Source organism: Nerophis lumbriciformis, linkage group LG23, assembly GCF_033978685.3.
Source record: "Nerophis lumbriciformis linkage group LG23, RoL_Nlum_v2.1, whole genome shotgun sequence".
Lineage (NCBI taxonomy): Eukaryota > Metazoa > Chordata > Actinopteri > Syngnathiformes > Syngnathidae > Nerophis > Nerophis lumbriciformis.
Window position 1 is genome coordinate 41204322 of NC_084570.2, and position 22339 is coordinate 41226660.

General features: G+C 39.1%; 1 protein-coding gene across 6 annotated transcripts in view; it reads right to left on the reverse strand.

Annotated features, from left to right (window-relative positions):
* Nucleotides 1-15: 15 nt before the first annotated feature.
* Nucleotides 16-22339, reverse strand: part of LOC133622551 (lamina-associated polypeptide 2-like) — a 27984-nt gene continuing 5660 nt past the window's right edge. For 2 of the 6 annotated variants that reach the window (XM_061985383.2, XM_072915916.1), the window contains exons 3-11: nt 17900-18011; nt 10957-11070; nt 10847-10884; nt 7941-8003; nt 7806-7877; nt 7647-7712; nt 4727-4810; nt 3720-3760; nt 18-1559 (exon numbers count right to left, since the gene is read on the reverse strand). In XM_061985383.2, the coding sequence (XP_061841367.1) occupies nt 1280-1559; nt 3720-3760; nt 4727-4810; nt 7647-7712; nt 7806-7877; nt 7941-8003; nt 10847-10884; nt 10957-11070; nt 17900-18011 (870 nt within the window). In that variant the 3' untranslated portion in view covers nt 18-1279. Of the gene's footprint in view, nt 1560-3719; nt 3761-4726; nt 4811-7646; nt 7713-7805; nt 7878-7940; nt 8004-10846; nt 10885-10956; nt 11071-17899; nt 18015-22339 lie in introns of all 6 variants that reach the window. The other 4 variants (XM_072915913.1, XM_061985381.2, XM_072915915.1 and 1 more) reach the window with 4 other exon arrangements.

Genomic DNA, 22339 nt, shown 5'->3' on the forward strand with positions numbered 1-22339 from the left:
CTAGTGTGTGAATGTGAGTGTGAATGTTGTCTATCTGTGTTGGCCCTGTGATGAGGTGGCAACTTGTCCAGGGTGTATGCCGCCTTGCGCCCGAATGCAGCTGAGATAGGCTCCCGCGACCCCAAAAGGGACAAGCGGTAGAAAATGGATGGATGGAACTTCATGTCTATCCATTGCCATAACGTTATTTTTGTATGTTTTATTTTTTATATTTATACATTTGATAGGAACAATATAATACAGCCCCCCCCAAAAAAACAGAAAAAAAAATTGGAAAAAAACCCACCTTTCTCTCCACCTCCCGGTCCTACATCTCTGTCACATATTTTTGTATGTTTGTGTCACCAACTGGCATGGCTGCAGTAGTTATGACCCCAAGGTGCAGGAGACAGGATAACATACAGGTAAGTATTGTAATGAAATATTTGAATCATCACAAGGGATGTGCAGTAAAGCAGCAAACAAACTAGTCCTGATGAGAGCGAGGCAGGTATTTATAAGCGCCTGATTGGCAACTACAACCAGGTGTGCCCAGGCTGACAGTCACCGACAACACGCTAAGAGAGACAGGAAGTGGAACTAAACTGAGCGCCAAACAAAACAAATGCAGAAAATAAAACATGAGATTGTCACATTATGCTATTTTCCCCCCAAAGAAACCCTTTTTTGTGGCACAACCACAAAATATGTAAAATTTATTAAAATAAATTTTATGTTAAGTAATTGGAGCCTTAATTTGGTAAATAATTCAAAACGTTGCTTTTGGTTCATTAGTTTTGGAGCAATTACAGTTTAAAAAAACAGACTACTGGTAATGATCTTGGGGATCCTAAAAGCCCCCCACTCTTTAAAAGTAATAGGTTATATCAAAATATATTTTAACACTTAAATCTCTGCATCAAATTGAGATCTATCTGTGAATAAGTTATTTTTGTTATGTTTGATGCCATTTTTGTTAAATAAAACTTTGTTTTATTTTTATGGCAAACAAAATATGCAATATTCCCCAAAAAGTCCAAATGTAATATTTGATGTGAAGTCATTGGAGCTACTTGGCAGTTTTAAAGTAAAAAAAACTGTTTATATTGCAGCTTTTTGTTATTGTTTTCAACATTTTTGTTACATCACATTACATAATAGTATGTTTAAAATGTCCTAAAAGGGTAGCTGCAAATGGCCCCTGGGCCACACTTTGGACACCTTGGTACAAAACCACAACATCTTTATTGAAACAAGTTTTAAAAATATTGAAAAATGTATTGATATTTTAAGTCAACATTTAGTCCTGCCCTAACAGTGCTACAGTCTCCTGCAGGTTTGATTCCGTGTTGCAGAGAGAGGTCACCAGGTTGTAGACCAGGACCAGGAGTGGACTCAGAGACTGGTCTTCAACAACAAAGAGCAGCACAGCCAAGAACACAAACACCACAAACTGGACCTGAACGGGAACCAAGCCACACTCCACTTCCTTCCTGTCCTCCGTCCTGGGACTGACTGGCCTTCTTTGGTACCGCACGGGACGTCCCGCCGCACCCTTGATGGGCCTGCGACAGGCCACGCTGACACACACACACACATTTTTGGTATGTCGAAGGTCAAAAAGGCAGTACATTAACACCTCTGACCTCCAGTGAGCAACAAAAGGGTCGCCTCCACAAGCCTTGTTTGTTTTTCTTTATAATTTTGTCTCACCTCCACAAGCCTCTCTCTTTTTCTTTATATTTTGCTTTTTGACCTGTTTCCTCCACAAGCCTCTTTCACTTTTTGTCAACACTACAAACCTATTTTTCTTTCACTTTTGTGTTGCCTCTACAAGCCTATCTTTCTTATTCTTCACATTTTGCTTTTTGACTTTTGTGTTCCCTCCACCAACCTATTTTTTTCTTTATATTTTGCTTTTTCTTTGATTTTTGTGTCAAGCCTCTTTCTTTTTATTGGCCTTATGTTTGCCTCTATAAGCCTATTTTTCTTTTTTCTTTATATGTTGCTTTTTCTTTTACTTCTGGGTCGATTTCCACAAGTCTAGTTTCCTTTTTTTGGACTTTTGTGTTACCTCCACAGGCCTATTTTGCCTTTACACTCTTGCCTTTTCTTTGTCTTTTGTTTTGACTGCTTTAGCGTTATTTGATTTTTAACTTGTGTCGCCTCTACTAACCTTTTTTTCTTTATATTTTTCTTTTAGACTTTTGTGTTACTAACTCCACAAGCCTCTTTCCCTTTTTGTCGACGCTACAAATCTATTTTTCTTTTTCTTGACTTTTGTGTCACCTCCACAAACCTATCCTTTTTCTTAATATTTTTCTTTCACTTTTGTGTCGCCTCCACAAGCCTCTTTTGCTTTTTCTTTCATTTTTATGTTGCCTTCACAAACCTATTTTTCTTCTTTATATTTTTCTTTTTCTTTCAGTTGTGTCCCCACAAGCCTCTTGCTTTTCTTTTTCCACTTTTGTGTCGCCTGCGCAAGCCTATTTTGCTTTTTCTATGAATTTTGTGTTGCCTTCACAAACCAATTTTTCTTTCTTTATATTTTGCTTTTTCTTTCACTTTTGTGTCGCCTGCACAAGCCTCTTTTGCTTTTTCTTTCACTTTTGTGTTGACTTCACAAGCCTCTTTTGCTTTTTCATTCACTTATGTTCTTTTTCTTTTCTTTTGCTTTTATGTTTGACTTTTGTGTCGCCTCTACAAGCCTATTTTGCTTTTTCTTGGACTTATGTTTGCGTCTATAAGCCTAGTTTTATTTTTTTATTTCTTTTATATGTTGCTTCTTTGTTGGTTTCCACAAGCCGAGTTTTATTTTTTTGGACTTGTGTTACCTCCACAGGCCTATTTTGCTTTGCGTTGACTCCACAAGTCTCTTTTGCTTTTTCTTTGTTTTTGTTTTTTTCTTTGACTTTAGTGTCGACTGCTTTAGCATATTTTTCCTTTTAACTTTTGTGTCGCCTACGCAAGCTTATTTTTCTTTTTCTTTTGAACCACAGCAGAAAAACACGATATCTATAGAAGTTTGGAGGGAAGCCATACACACGTCCTGTCCTGGCTGCTAACTACAATGTGGTTAAAAGGGTCATGAAGAATATATTCTGTCGCCAAAGTAAAGGGTGAGTCAGCTATTTGTAAACAATTAACTTATTTTTCATGTATATAATCAATATGTAAATGTTTTTATTGTTTATTTTTTCTTAAAAGTCAAATATAATACATGTTTGACAATGGTTAACCTATTTTTATACTTGTACGACACTGACACTGCATACATTCAATTCAGTTTAAACACTTGTGGCATTCTGGCTTTTTAAAATTTTTAAGAATTAAAATCATCAGCAGGTTTTGTGCAAACTAGTATAGTTTAGCGTTAAATATGCTAAATTACTCTACCGTGGCTGACTTCTTTTTACACGACAGTTATACTGTATGTCATTTATTTTCTTAAATGGTGGTGCACATAAATAAATATTTTTTATGGCATGAGGTCACATTAGACAAAGTCAAACATTTAAAAATGTGCAGACTAGCATAATTCACATGAGCATCATTTTGTAATTGAAGTATACACGTGCTGTAAGTTGATTGCAAGAAATGAAATTACTACAAAGTTAGCGTTGACTTACGTCGATCGTGCTTTTACTTCTTATATAACCGCCAGGAAAACATTTGTTGGTTTTATGATGGCCACAATTTGCTTTGTGAAAGCTGTTCTATCAAATTGTGATGTCACTCACCTGATGGCCGTGGGTGTGGTCGTAATGTCAGGAAGTAACTCCTTGAATGCACAACGTAGAAAGTAAGTACCTTCAAAAACTTTGTAAACCACACAATTAAAAACAAACTGTAAAGAGGTCAAAGGGCCTAAAAGCAAGTTATCAAAAAAACATACTTAAAAATCATTATGGTGTGATTTTAACCATTCTTAATACAATTTTAATATTTGTATTATTATTATTAATATTTTATCATTATCATAATTATTATATTACTAATAATGATATAATAATTATAATAGTACTATTATAAAACATTTATATTAATAATAATATTGATAAAACAATAACATAGTCATTAAGATATTGATATACAATGAAGATAATTATAATAATCATTAGAATCATTATAAAAGTAAATACAATGATTAAAATATAATTATAATGAAGATTATAAAGACTACAATATTATATTTTTAAGAATTATTATAATCAATACTATTATGATTACAATAATTATAATCAAATACTAATTATACTAATAATAATTACCAAACCTGCCATTTATAATAATTACAATAATTATAGTAATTATTATTATGAATGGCAGGCGTTTTTAATCATATTTATTTTATATTGTTTTTAATATTGTTGTGCAGCACTTTGGAAACATTTTGTTTAAATGTGCTATATAAATAAAGTGGATTGGATTGGATTGGTTCAACATTATTATTAGAATAATAATTACTATGATGTATATAATGAAAATAAGTATGATTATAATAAACTATAACTATTATAAAATTTTAATAAATAATATTTGTTATTAGTGCTAATAGTTATTGTAAATGCAGGTTTGATAATCATACTAGTAAAATTACTAAAATGAATATAATATTAATTAGTATGATGACAATAAATTATATTTATAAGTATAATAATTATAATATAATTATGATTATAATTTACTAATAATGATAATATGAATGAATGTATAAAGGTAAGGAAAACTTATTAAAAGACTGCACCTTTTCTTGTCTTTCAGAAAGTGACACCATTGGAGTAAGGTGTTGGGATTGCCTCCTCTCGTCCACACCTGCCGTCATGTCCACCTGAAACAAGTGCATGTTCAACCCCTAATATGACTTAAAATATCCACTATTGTGCAAACATGGCTTTATGATTATGTTCCGATGTGTCCAGACAGCATCATAAAAACATTTCAATATGATTTTGTTCATTCAAAGCGATTTTCTGGATTGTAGATTTAAAGTCTCTGCATTTGAACCATCCTCTCTTGAAGCGCAGAGGGCAGCCATCGTGTAGTGCTGGAGGATTGAAGTGCGTGGCCTTCCTGATGCCGTGACCCACCAAATTTTCAGGAATGCTATCATGCTAAAGTTAACATGTTAACAGTTTGCATGTGTCAAGTTAGAAGTTATATGACTGGAGTGTACAGCTGCAAAAATGGCTAAAAAAGTTAGCATACAAATGTTAGTTTACTAGCATGCTAAAGTTAGCATGCTAACAGCTAGCACATATCTAGTACACAAGTTATGACTGAGGTGAACAGCGGCAAAAATTGGTACCAAGTTGTATGACTGGGAGGCTGTAAAATTAGCTAAAAAGGTTAGCATGGTAACAGCTAGCATGCACTAAATATGGAGTTATATGACTAAGGTGTTCAGCTGTAAAAATAAAAAATTTAAACGTAGCATGTATCAATAACCAAATTATGACTGAGGTGTAGGGCTGCGAAATTGGCTAAAAACATTTATCATGCTAACAGTTAACATGTGCCAAATACCAAGTCATATGACTCTTACATGTACAGCTGTAAAAATGGCTAAGTTTGCGTGCCAGCAGTTAATGTGTCAAGTAACAAGTTATATGACTGGAGTGTACAGCTGCAAAAATGGCTAAAAAAGTTAGCATACATATGTTAGTATACTAGCATGCTAAAGTTACCATGCCAACAGCTGGCATACATCTAGTACCAAGTTATATGACTGAGGCGTACAGCTGCAAAATTGGCTAAACAATTATTAGCATGTATCGAAGTACCAAGTTGTATGACTGAGATGTAAGGCTGTAAAATTAGCTAAAAGGTTAGCATGGTAACTTGTTCAACCCTTTTTCGATTACGCATGCACCTCCTGGTACCCTAGCACCTCCAAAACCCTCAAATCTAGACTCCAAACATCCCAGAACAAGCTAGTCAGTTACTCCTAGACCTCCACCCCAGATCACACCTCACTCCAACCCACTTCTCCAAAGTGGGCTGGCTCAGGGTGGAGGACAGAGTAAAACAACTTGCACTGAGCCTAGTCTATAAAATCCGCTACACCTCCCTGATACCGAAGTACATGTCAAATTACTTCCATAACGTAAATGACCGCCATAACCACAACACCAGGTGGAGCTCCGCAAACCACGTTAAAGGCCTACTGAAATGCGATTTTCTTATTTAAACGGGGATAGCAGGTCCATTCTGTGTCATACTTGATCATTTCGCAATATTGCCATATTTTTGCTGAAAGGATTTAGTAGAGAACATCGACGATAAAGTTCGCAACTTTTGGTCGCTGATAAAAAAGCCTTGTCTGTACCGAAGTAGCAGACGAGTAGCGTGACGTCACAGGTTGTGGAGCTCCTCACATCTGCAGTTTACAATCATGGCCTCCAGCAGCGAGAGCGATTCGGACCGAGAAAGCGACGATTTCCCCATTAATTTGAGCGAGGATGAAAGATTTGTGGATGAGGAAAGTGAGAGTGAAGGACTAGAGGGCAGTGGGAGCGATTCAGATAGGGAAGATGCTGTGAGAGGCGGGTGGGACCTGATATTCAGCTGGGAATGACTAAAACAGTAAATAAACACAAGACATTTATATACTCTATTAGCCACAACACAACCAGGCTTATATTTAATATGCCACAAATGAATCCCACATAAACACCTCCCCCCTCCCGTCCATATAACCTGCCAATACAACTCAAACACCTGCACAACACTCAATCCCACAGCCCAAAGTACCGTTCACCTCCCCAAAGTTCATACAGTACATATATTTCCCAAAGTCCCCAAAGTTACGTACGTGACATGCACATAGCGGCACGCACGTACGGGCAAGCGATCAAATGTTTGGAAGCCGCAGCTGCATGCGTACTCACAGTACCGCGTCTGCGCATCCAACTCAAAGTTCTCCTGGTAAGAGTCTCTGTTGTCCCAGTTCTCCACAGGCTAATGGTAAAGCTTGACTGTCATCTTTCGGCAATGTAAACAATGAAACACCGGCTGTGTTATCCGGCACAACAGTCTAGGGGTGTATTCTACGGCGGGGGTGCGTTATACGGCACAACACCTGCCGCAATACACCGCTTCCCACCTACAGCTTTCTTCTTTGCTGTCTCCATTGTTCATTGAACAAATTGCCAAAGATTCACCAACACAGATGTCCAGAATACTGTGGAATTTTGCGATGAAACAGACGACTTAATAGCTGGCCACCATGCTGTCTCAAAATGTCCTCAACAATCCGTGACGTCACGCGCAGGCATCATCATACCGAGACGTTTTCAGCAGGATATGTCGCGCGAAATTTAAAATTGCACTTTAGTAAGCTAACCCGGCCGTATTGGCATGTGGTACAATGTTAAGATTTCATCATTGATATATAAACTATCAGACTGCGTGGTCGGTAGTAGTGGGTTTCAGTAGGCCTTTAAGGTTTCAACTGAAAAAGGTAGTATACTAGCAGCTAACATATAGCAATGCCCAGACCCAGTAAATGTTTCCACAGTACACCTCGGAGACATAAAACTTGGTACACTACACTTGCTAACTATTAGCATGCTAGACCTTTGTTTAGCCTCAGAGTGATACAACTGTACTCGTCGCATTCTAACGTTAGCATCTCGGTTCGACAACACCAAACAGGACAAACTTACGGAGTCGGACGAAGACCAACGTCGGCGTATTACGCAGTCATTCACCTTTGACCTCCGACCCTCCATCTGTTGTTTTGCAGAGAAAAAAAAACATGGATTGAAAATGTTTTCCTGCATTCCAGCAGCAAAAAGATTGGAAAAAGAAAGTGAAACTACAACCTCTTCGACCATTTGAGTGATGCTGAAGTTCTCAGTGGGAGAAGTGCAACTCTGGATGGATCCAGCCAAGACCTGACAGAAGACTCATTAAAGCAACAACCAGTTAGAGCCATGGTGTCAATTCAAGCTACTTGCCTTGGTTTCAAACGTCGACGCAGGTTTGCTAACTTTCTGCTGGGAGCTGCGAGTGACAGCATGCTGCAAAAAAATATACATATTAAAAACTCAAAAGATGGACGGTCACATAAAATACAAATATTAGCATTTTCACTTCCTGACTGACTTCTCTGACTAAAAAGGGAAGAAACATTTGTTATATATTATATATATATATATATATATGCCTTAAAACAGCAGCTTGGAATTTGGGACATGCTCTCCCTGAGAGAGCATTAGGAGATTGAGGTGGGCGGGGTTAGGGAAGGCGGGGTTGAGGTGGGCGGGGTTAGGGGGTGTGTGGTTGAGGTGGGGGTGAGGGGGGGCTAGGGGGTAGCGGGGGGTGTATATTGTAGCATCCCGGAAGAGTTAGCGCTGCAAGGGGCTCCGGGTATTTGTTCTGTTGCGTTTATGTTGTGTTACGGTGCGGATGTTCTCCCGAAATGTGTTTGTCATTCTTGTTTGGTGTGGGTTCACAGTGTGGCGCATATTTGTAACAGTGTTAAAGGTGTTTATATGGCCACCCTCAGTGTGACCTGTATGGATATTGATCAAGTATGCTTTGCAGTCACTTGTGAGTGTTTCAAAAGCCGTAGATATTGTGTGACTGGGCCGGCACGCAAAGGCAGTGCCTTCAAGGTTTTTTTGGCACTCTGTACTTCTTCCTATGTTCGTGTACACAGCGGCGTTTTAAAAAGTCATACATTTTACTTTTTGAAAGCGATACCGATAATTTTGAAACCGATACCGATAATTTCCGATATTACATTTTAAAGCATTTATCAGCCGATAATATCAGCAGTCCGATATTATCGGACATCCCTACACACAACCCTTTTCTACTTTGCATCAGTCCATCACAGATGAGCTCGGGCCCAGCGAAGCGTTTCTGGGTGTTGTTGATAAATGGCTTTGGCTTTGCATAGTATCAATCAATCAATCAATCTTTATTTATATAGCCCTAAATCACAAGTGTCTCAAAGGGCTGCACAAGCCACAACGACATCCTCGGTACAAAGCCCACATACGGGCAAGGAAAAACTCACCCCAGTGTAGAGTTTTAACTTTCACTTACAGATGTAGCGTCAAACTGTAGTTACTGACAGTGGTTTTCTGAAGTGTTCCTGAGCCCATGTGGTGATATCCTTTACACACTGATGTCGCTTTTTGATGCATTACCGTCTGAGGGATCCAAGGTCACAGGCATTCATTGTTGGTTTGCAGCCTTGCCGCTTACGTGCAGGGATTTCTCCAGATTCTCTGAACCTTTTGATGGTATTACGGACCGTAAATGGTGAAATCCCTAAATTCCTTGCAATAGCTCGTTGAGAAATGTTGTTCTTAAACAATTTGCTCACGCATTTGTTGACAAAGTGGTGACCCTCGCCCCATCCTTGTTTGTGAATGACTGAGCATTTCATGGAAGCTGCTTTTATACCCAATCATGGTACCCACCTGTTCCCAATTAGCCTGTTCACCTGTGGGATGTTCCAAATAAGTGTTTGATGAGCATTCCTCAACTTTTTCAGTCTTTTTTGCCACTTGTGCCAGCTTTTTTTAAACATGTTGCAGGCATCAAATTCCAAATGAGCTAATATTTGCAAAAAATTAAGTTTTCCAGTTCGAAAGTTAAATATCACGTCTTTGCAGTCTATTCAATTGAATATAAGTTGAAAAGGATTTGCAAATCATTATATTCTGTTATTTACCATTTACACAACGTGCCAACTTCACTGGTTTTGTACATACATACATATATATGGAGAATATGCTAGTTTTTCATGGGCCTATGGGGCAGTTATGATTGAGCCCTACGAACTCTGCCTAGCAACAAGAGAATCTACATTCTAGCCACCATTAGATAGATAAAATGTTTTACCCCTTTTGGTTACCTTTAAATTATTGTCATTTTTAACATTAATGAAAAATTTTAATTGCACAAAAATTAAAAATAGTGGAGAAAAAGTAGGCTACTTAAAGTACTAGTATTGAACAATGAACTTAAAGATGGTGGAATTTCACTTTAACATGTTTTTAGCTTGTTATTACTATTCTGTATTATACAATATTAGAATATAATGTACACATGTTATATTTAATACAGAGCAGTGATTCAATTGGTTTGTGGCTCGTCATTGAGTTTTGTGGGCGTGGCTTGCACAGCAACATATTATGGAGCACCACAGTTAGTTATTTAAAAAAGTTGGGTTTGGACAAAAAAAAAACTAACAAAAATGCAAGTTTCGCAGTCGCCTATGGGGCAGATATTGAGTCCTACGAACTCTGCCTAGCAACAAGACAAAACCTACAATCTAACAACCGCTAGTATATTGTATTTTTATTTAAGTCAACTTGACTAAAATGGTTGTAATTCATAACATTGCTAAAAGAAGGGAAATTGTAAAAAAAAAAAAAAAAAAAAAAAAAAAAAAAAAAAAAAAAAAAAAAAATGTTTGGCATTGACAAAAAAAATGCAAGTTTCGCATTCGCCTATGGGACAGTTATTATTGAGCCCTACGAACTCTGCCTAGCAACAAGAGATCCTCATCAAGAAGTCTACATCCAAACAAACTGATAGGCTGAAAAAGTGACATTTTATTTACTTTTTTAGTTTGGTTGATCTGATTTCAACGGTTTTGTAACGTTAAATATCATCATTTATACCATTGCTGACAGGACAAAATGTAAATAGTAGGAATACTGTAAGTAGTGTACTTTTCCTGGCATGTAAACCTTCCCAAGTAGAGTACCACTATTTGGAAAAAATATATACATGTACAAATTAAATACAATTTGTATTAAAATTCTAATATTCAAAATAATGATTACTATTGTTATTGTAAATATTTAAATGATAATGTAGTGTTTATGTACAGTGGTCTCACCTTGCTGCATTCTTCTTCCTCTTCTTGTCCATCACAATCTTTAGCAAACATCACCAGTTGTTAATTTGAACAAAAAAATATGATTTTATCATGAAAAGTATAATAAATACCTGCTTGGTTGTCCTCACTGTCAGAAGACAAGACGATTGTTTCGATGGTTGACGTCTTCTCTCCGTCATCCTGGAGCCTCCTCAGCGTCCTCTCATAAAACCACCTGGTTGTGTCTGCAGCAGACACGCAGTTCTACTACAGTACTACTACAGTTAAATTGGAAACTTGCCTTAAAAGATTATTTAAAAACAATGTAATTATAAAACATTTAAATTAATATGGAGGTAATAACTACAAATATAATTGTAATTAATAATGTTTTATTAAAAATATTGTAATTCATTTCGTTTAATAAAAATATTTTTATTAATTAAAATTATATTTGTTATTACCTCCATATCAATTTAAATTAGTTATAATTACATAATACAAAATATAATGTATTATATATAATTACAAAATATTTTTTAATTTAATATTGTATTCGTAAATATTACCTCCATATTAATGTAAATTAGTTATAATTACATTATACATAATGTATATATAATTTAATTTTTTTTTAACTTTAAATATTTTTAATTTGAATTCATAAAAATATTTTAATAAGTATATTTCTGTTCATTAATATTGAATTTGTAAACATTACCTCCATATTATTCAAATGAGTTATAGTTACATTATAATTAAAACCACCTGGTTGTGCCTGCAGCCGACACGCAGTACTACTACAGCAATACTACTACAGCAATACTACAGTTATATTGGAAACCTGTGAGAAAAAAGATTATTTAAAAAGAATGTAATTACAACAAATTTAAATTTGTATGGAGGTAATCGTTACAAATATAATTTAACATTCTAATTAATATATTTCTATAATTGTTTTTTTTAATTAAAAATGTTTAATAGAATATTTCAATAAAATATTTGTATTAATTAAATTTATATTTGTAATTACCTCCATATTAATTTAAATTAGTTACAATTACATTATACATATATACTGTATATATAATTACAAAATATTTTCATAAAATTGTATTTCATTTGAATTAATAAAAATTATTGTATTAGTTAAAACTATTTGTAATTACCTTCATATTATTTGAAATTAGTTATAATTACATAACTAAAACCACCTGGTTGTCGCAGTACAATCTTTCAAGAGGTGCGGCTTAATAGCTTACCAAAGTCATACTAAAACATTTTGATAGATTTTTGAGCGCCGTGTGTAATGCTCCATATTTTCAATGGAACATAAAATGTTGGTGTTGTTTACTTGAGTCATATTGCCATCATATTGCAGTCTACACATATCTCTTATGTGTGACTGCCATCTACTGGTCACACTTATTACACCATGTACCAAAGAAAATTGCTTTGAGGTCAGTAAGCAAAACCAGAATTATTCCGTACTGTTGAGTTTTCTCCTCTCTGAGCTGCCACCTTAACGTGGTAGAGGAGTTTGCGTGTCCCAATGATCCTAGGAGCTATGTTGTCCGGGGGCTTTATGCCCCCTGGTAGGGTCTCCCAAGACAAACTGGTGCTAGGTGAGGGATCAGACAAAGAGCAGCTCGAAGACCTCCATGAAAAATAAAAACCAAGGACCCAGATTTCCCTCGCCCGGACGCGGGTCACCGGGGCCCCCCTCTGGAGCCAGGCCTGGAGGTGGGGCACGATGGCGAGCGCCTGGTGGCCGGGCCTGTCCCCATGGGGCCTGGAAACCTGCGAGACAGCCCGAAGAGGCAACGTGGGTCCCCCCTCCATTGGGCTCACCACCCATAGCAGGGGTCATGGAGGTCGGGTGCGATGTGAGCTGGGCGGCAGCCGAAGGCAGGGCACTTGGCGGTCCGATCCTCGGCTACAGAAGCTAGCTCTTGGGACGTGGAACGTCACCTCGCTGGGGGGGGAAGGAGCCTGAGCTAGTGCGCGAGGTGGAGAAGTTCCGGCTAGATATAGTCGGACTCACTTCGACGCACAGCAAGGGCTCTGGAACCAGTTCTCTCGAGAGGGGCTGGACTCTCTTCCACTCTGGCGTTGCCGGCAGTGAGAGGCGACGGGCTGGAGTGGCAATTCTTGTTGCCCCCCGGCTCAGAGCCTGTACGTTGGAGTTCAACCCGGTGGACGAGAGGGTAGCTTCCCTCCGCCTTCGGGTGGGGGAACGGGTCCTGACTGTGGTTTGCGCTTACGCGCCAAACCGCAGCTCAGAGTACCCACCCTTTTTGGATTCACTCGAGGGAGTACTTGAGAGTGCTCCCCCGGGTGATTCCCTCATTCTACTGGGGGACTTCAATGCTCATGTTGGCAACGACAGTGAAACCTGGAGAGGCGTGATTGGGAAGAATGGCTGCCCGGATCTGAACCCGAGCGGTGTTTTGTTATTGGACTTTTGTGCCCGTCACAGATTGTCCATAACGAACACCATGTTCAAACATAAGGGTGTCCATATGTGCACTTGGCACCAGGACACCCTAGGCCGCAGTTCCATGATCGACTTTGTACCGTATTTTCCGCACTATAAGGCGCACCTAAAAACCACAATTTTTCTCAAAAGATGACAGTGCGCCTTATAACCCGGTGCGCTTTATTACGATTAATTTTCATAAAGTTTCGATCTCGCAACTTCGGTAAACAGCCGCCATCTTTTTTCCCGGTAGAACAGGAAGTGCTTCTTCTTCTACGCAAGCAACCGCCAAGGTAAGCACCCGCCCCCATAGAACAGGAAGCGCTACCGCCCGCCCCCGGAAGAAAAAGAAGCGCGCGGATATTTCGTTTCATTTCCTTTGTTTGTCTACATCTGTAAAGACCAGACTACAAAATGGCTCCTACTAAACGACACGCTTATAACGCAGAATTTAAACTTAAGGCAATAAGTCATGCCGAAGAACACGGAAATAGAGCAGCAGCAAGAGAATATAACATAAATGAATCAATGGTGCGTAGGTGGAGGAAGCAAGAAGATGACCTGCGCCAGGTAAAGAAGACAAAACAGAGCTTCCGAGGGAACAAAGCACGATGGCAACAGTTGGAGGACGAACTCGAACAGTGGGTTGTTGAGCAGAGAGCAGCAAGCAGAAGTGTCAGCACCATCACTATTCGAATGAAGGCAACAACGCTAGCAAGCGAACTTCACCTGGATGATTTTAAAGGTGGTGCTTCTTGGTGTTTTCGGTTTATGAAAAGACGCAATCTCTCCATCCGCACACGGACCACTGTTTCACAGCAACTGCCTAACGACTTTAAAGAAAAGCTGGCTACTTTCCGTGCATATTGTAAAAAGAAGATAGCGGAAAAAAAGATCCGGCCAGAGAACATTATCAACAAGGACGAGGTTCCACTGACTTTTGATATTCCTGTGAACCGCACTGTTGATACAACGGGAGCACGTACGGTGAATATTCGCACCACTGGGAATGAAAAGTCGTCCTTCACTGTGGTTCTAGCTTGCCATGCTAATGGCCAGAAACTTCCTCCCATGGTCATATTCAAAAGGAAGACCTTGCCAAAAGAGACCTTTCCAGCCGGCGTCATCATAAAAGCTAACTCGAAGGGATGGATGGATGAAGAAAAGATGAGCGAGTGGTTAAGGGAAGTTTACGCGAAGCGGCCGGGTGGCTTTTTTCACGCTGCTCCGTCCATGTTGATATATGACTCTATGCGCGCCCACATCACAGATGGTGTCAAAAAACAAGTGAAGCACACAAATACAACACTCGCCGTCATTCCGGGTGGATTAACCAAAGAACTCCAACCGCTGGATATTGGTGTCAACAGGGCATTCAAATCACGACTGCGAACTGCGTGGGAAAAATGGATGACCGAAGGCGAACACACCTTCACTAAGACGGGCAGACAACGCCGGACGACATACGCCAACATCTGCCAGTGGATTGTAAATGCCTGGGCAGATATTTCTGTCACAACTGTGGTCCGAGCTTTCCGGAAGGCAGGATTCACAGAACTGCTGCACAACAACAGCGACACTGAATCCGATGATTTCGAAGAGACGGAGCCGGCCATTTTGGAAGCCACGCTAGCGCAACTTTTCAATTCGGACACCGAAGACGAAGAATTCGAAGGATTTACCGGTACGAATGAAGAATAACTTCAGAAAGTGAGCGCTATGTTTATTTTGTGTGTTGTGTGTTGTGACATTAACGTTCGAGCAACATTACCGGTATGTTGCTATTGCTCTACACCATTTTGAATTTTACTATGTTTGTGATTGCACATTTGTACATTTTGGGACAGAGTTGTTAGAACGCTGGTTTTCAATATATTATTAAAGTTTGACTGAACTATCTGACTGTTTTTTTGACATTCACTTTAGCGCAGCGTTTTTTTGACATTCACTTTAGCGCAGCGTAGGCGCGGCTTATAGTCCGGGGCGGCTTATTGGTGGACAAAATTATGAAATATGTAATTCATAGAAGGTGCGGCTAATAATCCGGTGCGCCTTATAGTGCGGAAAATACGGTAGTTGTGTCATCGGATTTGCGGCCTCATGTTTTGGACACTCGGGTGAAGAGAGGGGCGGAGCTTTCTACCGATCACCACCTGGTGGTGAGTTGGCTGCGATGGTGGGGGAGGATGCCGGACAGACCTGGCAGGCCCAAACGCATTGTGAGGGTTTGCTGGGAACGTTTGGCAGAGTCTCCTGTCAGAGAGAGTTTCAATTCTCACCTCCTGAAGAACTTTGAACATGTCACGAGGGAGGTGCTGGACATTGAGTCCGAATGGACCATGTTCCGCGCCTCTATTGTCGAGGCGGCTGATTGGAGCTGTGGCCGCAAGGTAGTTGGTGCTTGTCGTGGCGGTAATCCTAGAACCCGTTGGTGGACACCGGCGGTGAGGGATGCCGTCAAGCTGAAGAAGGAGTCCTATCGGGTTCTTTTGGCTCATAGGACTCCTGAGGCAGCGGACAGGTACCGACAGGCCAAGCGGTGTGCGGCTTCAGCGGTCGCAGAGGCAAAAACTCGGACATGGGAGGAGTTCGGGGAAGCCATGGAAAACGACTTCCGGACGGCTTCGAAGCAATTCTGGACCACCATCCGCCGCCTCAGGAAGGGGAAGCAGTGCACTATCAACACCGTGTATGGCGAGGATGGTGTTCTGCTGACCTCGACTGCGGATGTTGTGGATCGGTGGAGGGAATACTTCGAAGACCTCCTCAATCCCACCAACACGTCTTCCTATGAGGAAGCAGTGCCTGGGGAGTCTGTGGTGGGCTCTCCTATTTCTGGGGCTGAGGTTGCTGAGATAGTTAAAAAGCTCCTCGGTGGCAAGGCCCCAGGGGTAGATGAGATCCGCCCGGAGTTCCTTAAGGCTCTGGATGCTGTGGGGCTGTCCTGGTTGACAAGACTCTGCAGCATCGCGTGGACATCGGGGGCGGTACCTCTGGATTGGCAGACCGGGGTGGTGGTTCCTCTCTTTAAGAAGGGGAACCGGAGGGTGTGCTCTAACTATCGTGGGATCACACTCCTCAGCCTTCCCGGTAAGGTCTATTCAGGTGTACTGGAGAGGAGGCTACGCCGGAGAGGAGGCTACGCCGGATAGTCGAACCTCGGATTCAGGAGGAACAGTGTGGTTTTCGTCCTGGTCGTGGAACTGTGGACCAGCTCTATACTCTCGGCAGGGTCCTTGAGGGTGCATGGGAGTTTGCCCAACCAGTCTACATGTGTTTTGTGGACTTGGAGAAGGCATTCGGCCGTGTCCCTCGGGAAGTCCTGTGGGGAGTGCTCAGAGAGTATGGGGTATCAGACTGTCTGATTGTGGCAGTCCGCTCCCTGTATGCTCAGTGCCAGAGCTTGGTCCGCATTGCCGGCAGTAAGTCGGACACATTTCCAGTGAGGGTTGGACTCCGCCAAGGCTGCCCTTTGTCACCGATTCTGTTCATAACTTTTATGGACAGAATTTCTAGGCGCAGTCAAGGCGTTGAGGGGATCTGGTTTGGTGGCTGCAGGATTAGGTCTCTGCTTTTTGCAGATGATGTGGTCCTGATGGCTTCATCTGGCCAGGATCTTCAGCTCTCACTGGATCGGTTCGCAGCCGAGTGTGAAGCGACTGGGATGAGAATCAGCACCTCCAAGTCCGAGTCCATGGTTCTCTCCCGGAAAAGGGTGGAGTGCCATCTCCGGGTTGGGGGGGGAGATCTTGCCCCAAGTGGAGGAGTTCAAGTACCTCGGAGTCTTGTTCACGAGTGAGGGAAGAGTGGATCGTGAGATCGACAGGCGGATCGGTGCGGCGTCTTCAGTAATGCGGACGCTGTATCGATCCGTTGTGGTGAAGAAGGAGCTGAGCCGGAAGGCAAAGCTCTCAATTTACCGGTCGATCTACGTTCCCATCCTCATCTATGGTCATGAGCTTTGGGTTATGACCGAAAGGACAAGATCACGGGTACAAGCGGCCGAAATGAGTTTCCTCCGCCGGGTGGCGGATCTCTCCCTTAGAGATAGGGTGAGAAGCTCTGCCATCCGGGGGGAGCTCAAAGTAAAGCCGCTGCTCCTCCACATCGAGAGGAGCCAGATGAGGTGGTTCGGGCATCTGGTCAGGATGCCACCCGAACGCCTCCCTAGGGAGGTGTTTAGGGCACGTCCGACCGGTAGGAGGCCGCGGGGAAGACCCAGGACACGTTGGGAAGACTATGTCTCCCGGCTGGCCTGGGAACGTCTCGGGGTCCCACAGGAAGAGCTGGACGAAGTGGCTGGGGAGAGGGAAGTCTGGGTTTCCCTACTTAGGCTGCTGCCCCCGCGACCTGACCTCGGATAAGCGGAAGAAGATGGATGGATGGATGGATGTTGAGTTTTGAGGGAAAAAAAAAAAGGATTTTAAGAGTCCGGAAAATACAGTATATTGGAAACTTGATTAAAAAAGATAATTGAAAAATAATGTAGTTATAACTAAATTGATATGGACGTAATAATTATACATTTGATTTTAATATAAATATTTTATTATTAATAAAATTGGCATTCAAAACAATTTAATAGGGCATCTTACCCACAATAGGTCCAATTTTGACGCCATGTGCGAGCAAAGCAGCCTTCAGGTGGTCATCAGTCAGCAAGCTTGGATCGACTTTGTCTTCAGCTTCTGCCTTCTCCTCTTCCTCCTGCTGCAAAACATTTAACTGTAAATTAAATATTGGAATTATGACCATCTTTGAGCTGAAAAAACTGGAAGCAGGCGATATTTGGGATAAATGTAGAAACTCCTACACAACAAGTTTATTTTTTTACTTTAATATTGATTTGCTGTGAATCTTTGGGCACCACACGATTCAATTCTTGGGGGTATTGAATCTATTCTTGATTTAAAACGATTCTTTATCCAAAATCAATACTTTTTAATATTATTGAATGCCAGTTGTATGATTAACTACATTCCTCCATAAAATAGATTAACAGCTGTGAAAAAAATATATATCTATATTACTTATAATAAAACTGGTTTTGTTTAATAAAATCCTACCCAAACATTTAATAAATACAAATATAGCAACAAGAGAAGTATCCAACACCTCTATTTCCTACAGTAAATACATCTGTACAGCAGAAATAGATCTACATCAATATGATTTGTCTGAGCGATTTTAAAAAATTGATTAAGAATCATAAATAGAAATTGTGATTCAATCGAAAATCTTTTTTTTTTGACACCCCCATGCAGCAACAACAGAACCAATGTTGTAAAAGTTGCAAACCGCCCAGTTAGCATTAATAGCGCTGATGCAATAATCCCCATGCTATGACAGTGACATCGCTTTCTAGCGCAAGAGCATTATAACAATACAGAAAAACATAAATAACAAAGCATATATATATATACACATATATATATACACATATATATATATATATATACACACATGTATATATATATATATATATATATATATATATACACATATATATATATATACACATATATATACATATATATATATATATACACATATATATACATATATATATACATATATATACATACATATATATACATACATATACATACATACATACATATACATACATATATACACACATATATATATACACATACACATACATACATACATACATATATATATACATATATATATATACATACACATACATATATATATATACATATACATATATATCTCTGGATATATGAAGTATAAATACAACTAGAATTAAGGAATAATAAAAATGTCAACATAAAAATTAATTATTTTTTTTGACTGCCTCATTTTCAAGTCCAGACACCAGTGGGATGGCAAATTGTCGAGAAACGGATCACAACTGCGTTCACTTAAAAAATAAAAATAAAAAATAAATAAAAGCTGTTCACAAGACTCGATTTGTTCATTATAGTCACATCTCAATAACATTATTATGCATGTCGCTTTTTTTTATTTTTATGTATTTGCGGTAAAGTTGAATAATTAAAACAATAAAAAGGCATAATAAAAATGTGTTTTTTTGACTGCCACATTTTCAGACACCATGATCACAACTGCGTTCACTTAATAAAAGAGCCGTTCAAAAGACTTGATTCACATCTCATTTATATTATGCACGCCGCCTTATGTTTTGAAATGTATTTGTGGTAAAACTTAAAACAGTAATAAAAAAAAAAAAACAATTCTTTAAAATAAATTGGTTATTTTAAACTTTAAGTATTGTTGTTTATTATATATATATATTTATTAGGGGTGTAATTGGACGTTTATTTGTATTGAACCGTTTCCGTACGGGGGTTCCGGTTCGGAGGTTCCGGTTCGGAGGTGTACCGAACGAGATTCCACACGGCCACATTAAGTAGCGTAACGCACGTTGTGTAAACAATGCACACCGAGGCACAACACACGGCATGCTAGCAGCTAACGAGCTACGATAGACTGACCATACATCCTCTTTTCGCCGGACATGTCCTCTTTTGCAGAGCTGTCTGGGCGGAGTTTCTTAAATGCCTCAAATGTCGGGCATTTTGAGTTAGGGTTGCGTGTATTTTCAATGTACGTTCAGGGTAAAGAAGGTTAAAAACAAAACAAATTGTGCGCGCAGCAGCATTCGTGAGGGAGGGGCAGAGACAGAGAGAGCAAGAGAGTTATGATAAACGCGCATGCGTTGCCAGGCTCTGCTTTTTATCTATAGATTTATCAGATTTAATTTTTTATTATTTTATCTATAGATTTATCAGATTTAATTTTTTATTATCTATAGCAGCGGTGTCAAAAGTGTGCCCCGTAGGCCATTTGCGGCCCACAGCTAATGTTTTAAAGGCCCACGGCACATTCTAAAAATACTATTAAAATAAACAAAAACATAACAAAAGTGAAATAAAAAAGCTTAAATGTTAAATGTAATTTAGAAAAAGTTGCAATGTTGACTAATAAAACAAAGCTGTTTTTTTCTTTCTTTCAAACTGTCATTGCTCAAAACATAATATTGAATCAAAATCAATGTTATTATGAATTATTGACCTATCCAAGGTTCCAATTACTTCACATCAAATATTCCACGAAGAAAAATATTTTTTGTGGAAGACTTTGCAAATTCGGTAAATAACCCAAAAATTTATATTTTGTGGTTTTCTTACTGTACCGAAAACGAACCGAACCGTGACCTCTAAACCGAGGTACGTACCAAACCGAAATTTTGGTGTATACACAGTATATATAGTGTCATCCATCCATTTTCTTCCAAAGTTGAGTCGCGGGGGAAGCAGCCTAAACAGAGATATATATAGTATCAAATAATACAAATCAAAAAAAATTCAAGCCAAAATAATTTTAAAACAATTATACAGAATATAAAAGAGGTTGTGAATTATTATAATCATTTTTTTTTTTTGTTGGCGGTAAAGTTGAATAACTTAAACAAAAATGAGGCATAATAAAAATGTGAACATAAACAAACAAATAAAAAAGGTTTTTTTTGACTGCCTCATTTTCTAGTCCAGTCACCAGTGGGATGGCAAATTGTCAAGAAAAGGATCACAACTGCATTCACTAAAAAAATAAAATAAAAAATAAAAAAGAGCCGTTCAAAAGACTCGATTTGCTCATAATAGTTACATCTCATTAATATTATGCACGCCGCATGATGTTTTTTTTAATGTATTTGCGGTAAAGTGGAATAATTAAAACAATAATAAAATAAAAAAATTCTTTAAAATAAAAAAGTTATCTTGAGACTTGAACCTTATGTGTTGCTGTTTATTATTATTTATATATATATATATATATATATATATATACACATATAAAATCATTCATCCATCTTCTGAAGTTGAGTCGCGGGGGCAGCAACCTAAGCAGAGATCCATCCATCCATTTCCTACTGTTTGTCCCTTTTGGGGTCGCGGGGGGTGCTGGTGTCTATTTCAGCTGCATTCTGGCGGAAGGCGGGGTACACCCTGGACAAGTCGCCACCTCATCGCAGGGCCAACACAGATAGACAGACAACATTCACACTCACATTCACACACTAGGGCCAATTTAGTGTTGCCAATCAACCTATCCCCAGGTGCATGTCTTTGGAGGTGGGAGGAAGCCGGAGTACCCGGAGGGAACCCACGCAGTCACGGGGAGAACATGCAAACTCCACACAGAAAGATCCCGAGCCGAGGATTAAACTCAGGACCTTTGTATTGTGAGGCACATGCACTAACCCTTGTTTCACCGTGCTGCCCCCTAAGCAGAAATATATAGTATCAATTAATACAAATTTGAAAAATTCCAAGCCAAAAAAATTTAAATACAATTAATTAATATAAAAGAGGTTGTGAAATATTATTATTATCATTAATATGTTCTTTTTGTTTTATTTGCGGTAAAGTTGAATAATAAAAACAACAATAAGGCATATTAAAAATGTGAACATCCATTAATTTTCTACCGCTTGTCCCTTTCGGAGTCGCGGGGGATGCTGGAGCCTATCTCAGCTGCATTCGGGCGGAAGGCGGGGTACGCCCTGGACATAAATGAACATAAATTTAAATGTTTTTTGTTTTTTTGACTGCTTCATTTTCTAGTCCAGTCACCAGTGGAATGGCAAATTGTCAAGAAACGGATCACTACTGCATTCACTTTAAAAAGTAAAGGGCCGTTCAAAAGACTCGATTCGCTCATAATAGTCACATCTCATTAATATTATACACGCCGCATGATGTTTTTTTAAATGTATTTGCGGTAAAGTAGAATAATTAAAACAATAAAATTAAAAAAATATTTAAAATAAATAAGGTATCAGTTATCTTAAACCTTACGTATTGCTGTTTATTATTATTATTGAGATCATATATATATATATATATATATATATATATACACACACACACACACACACACACACACACACACAGGTAAAAGCCAGTAAATTAGAATATTTTGAAAAACTTGATTTATTTCAGTAATTGCATTCAAAAGGTGTAACTTGTACATTATATTTA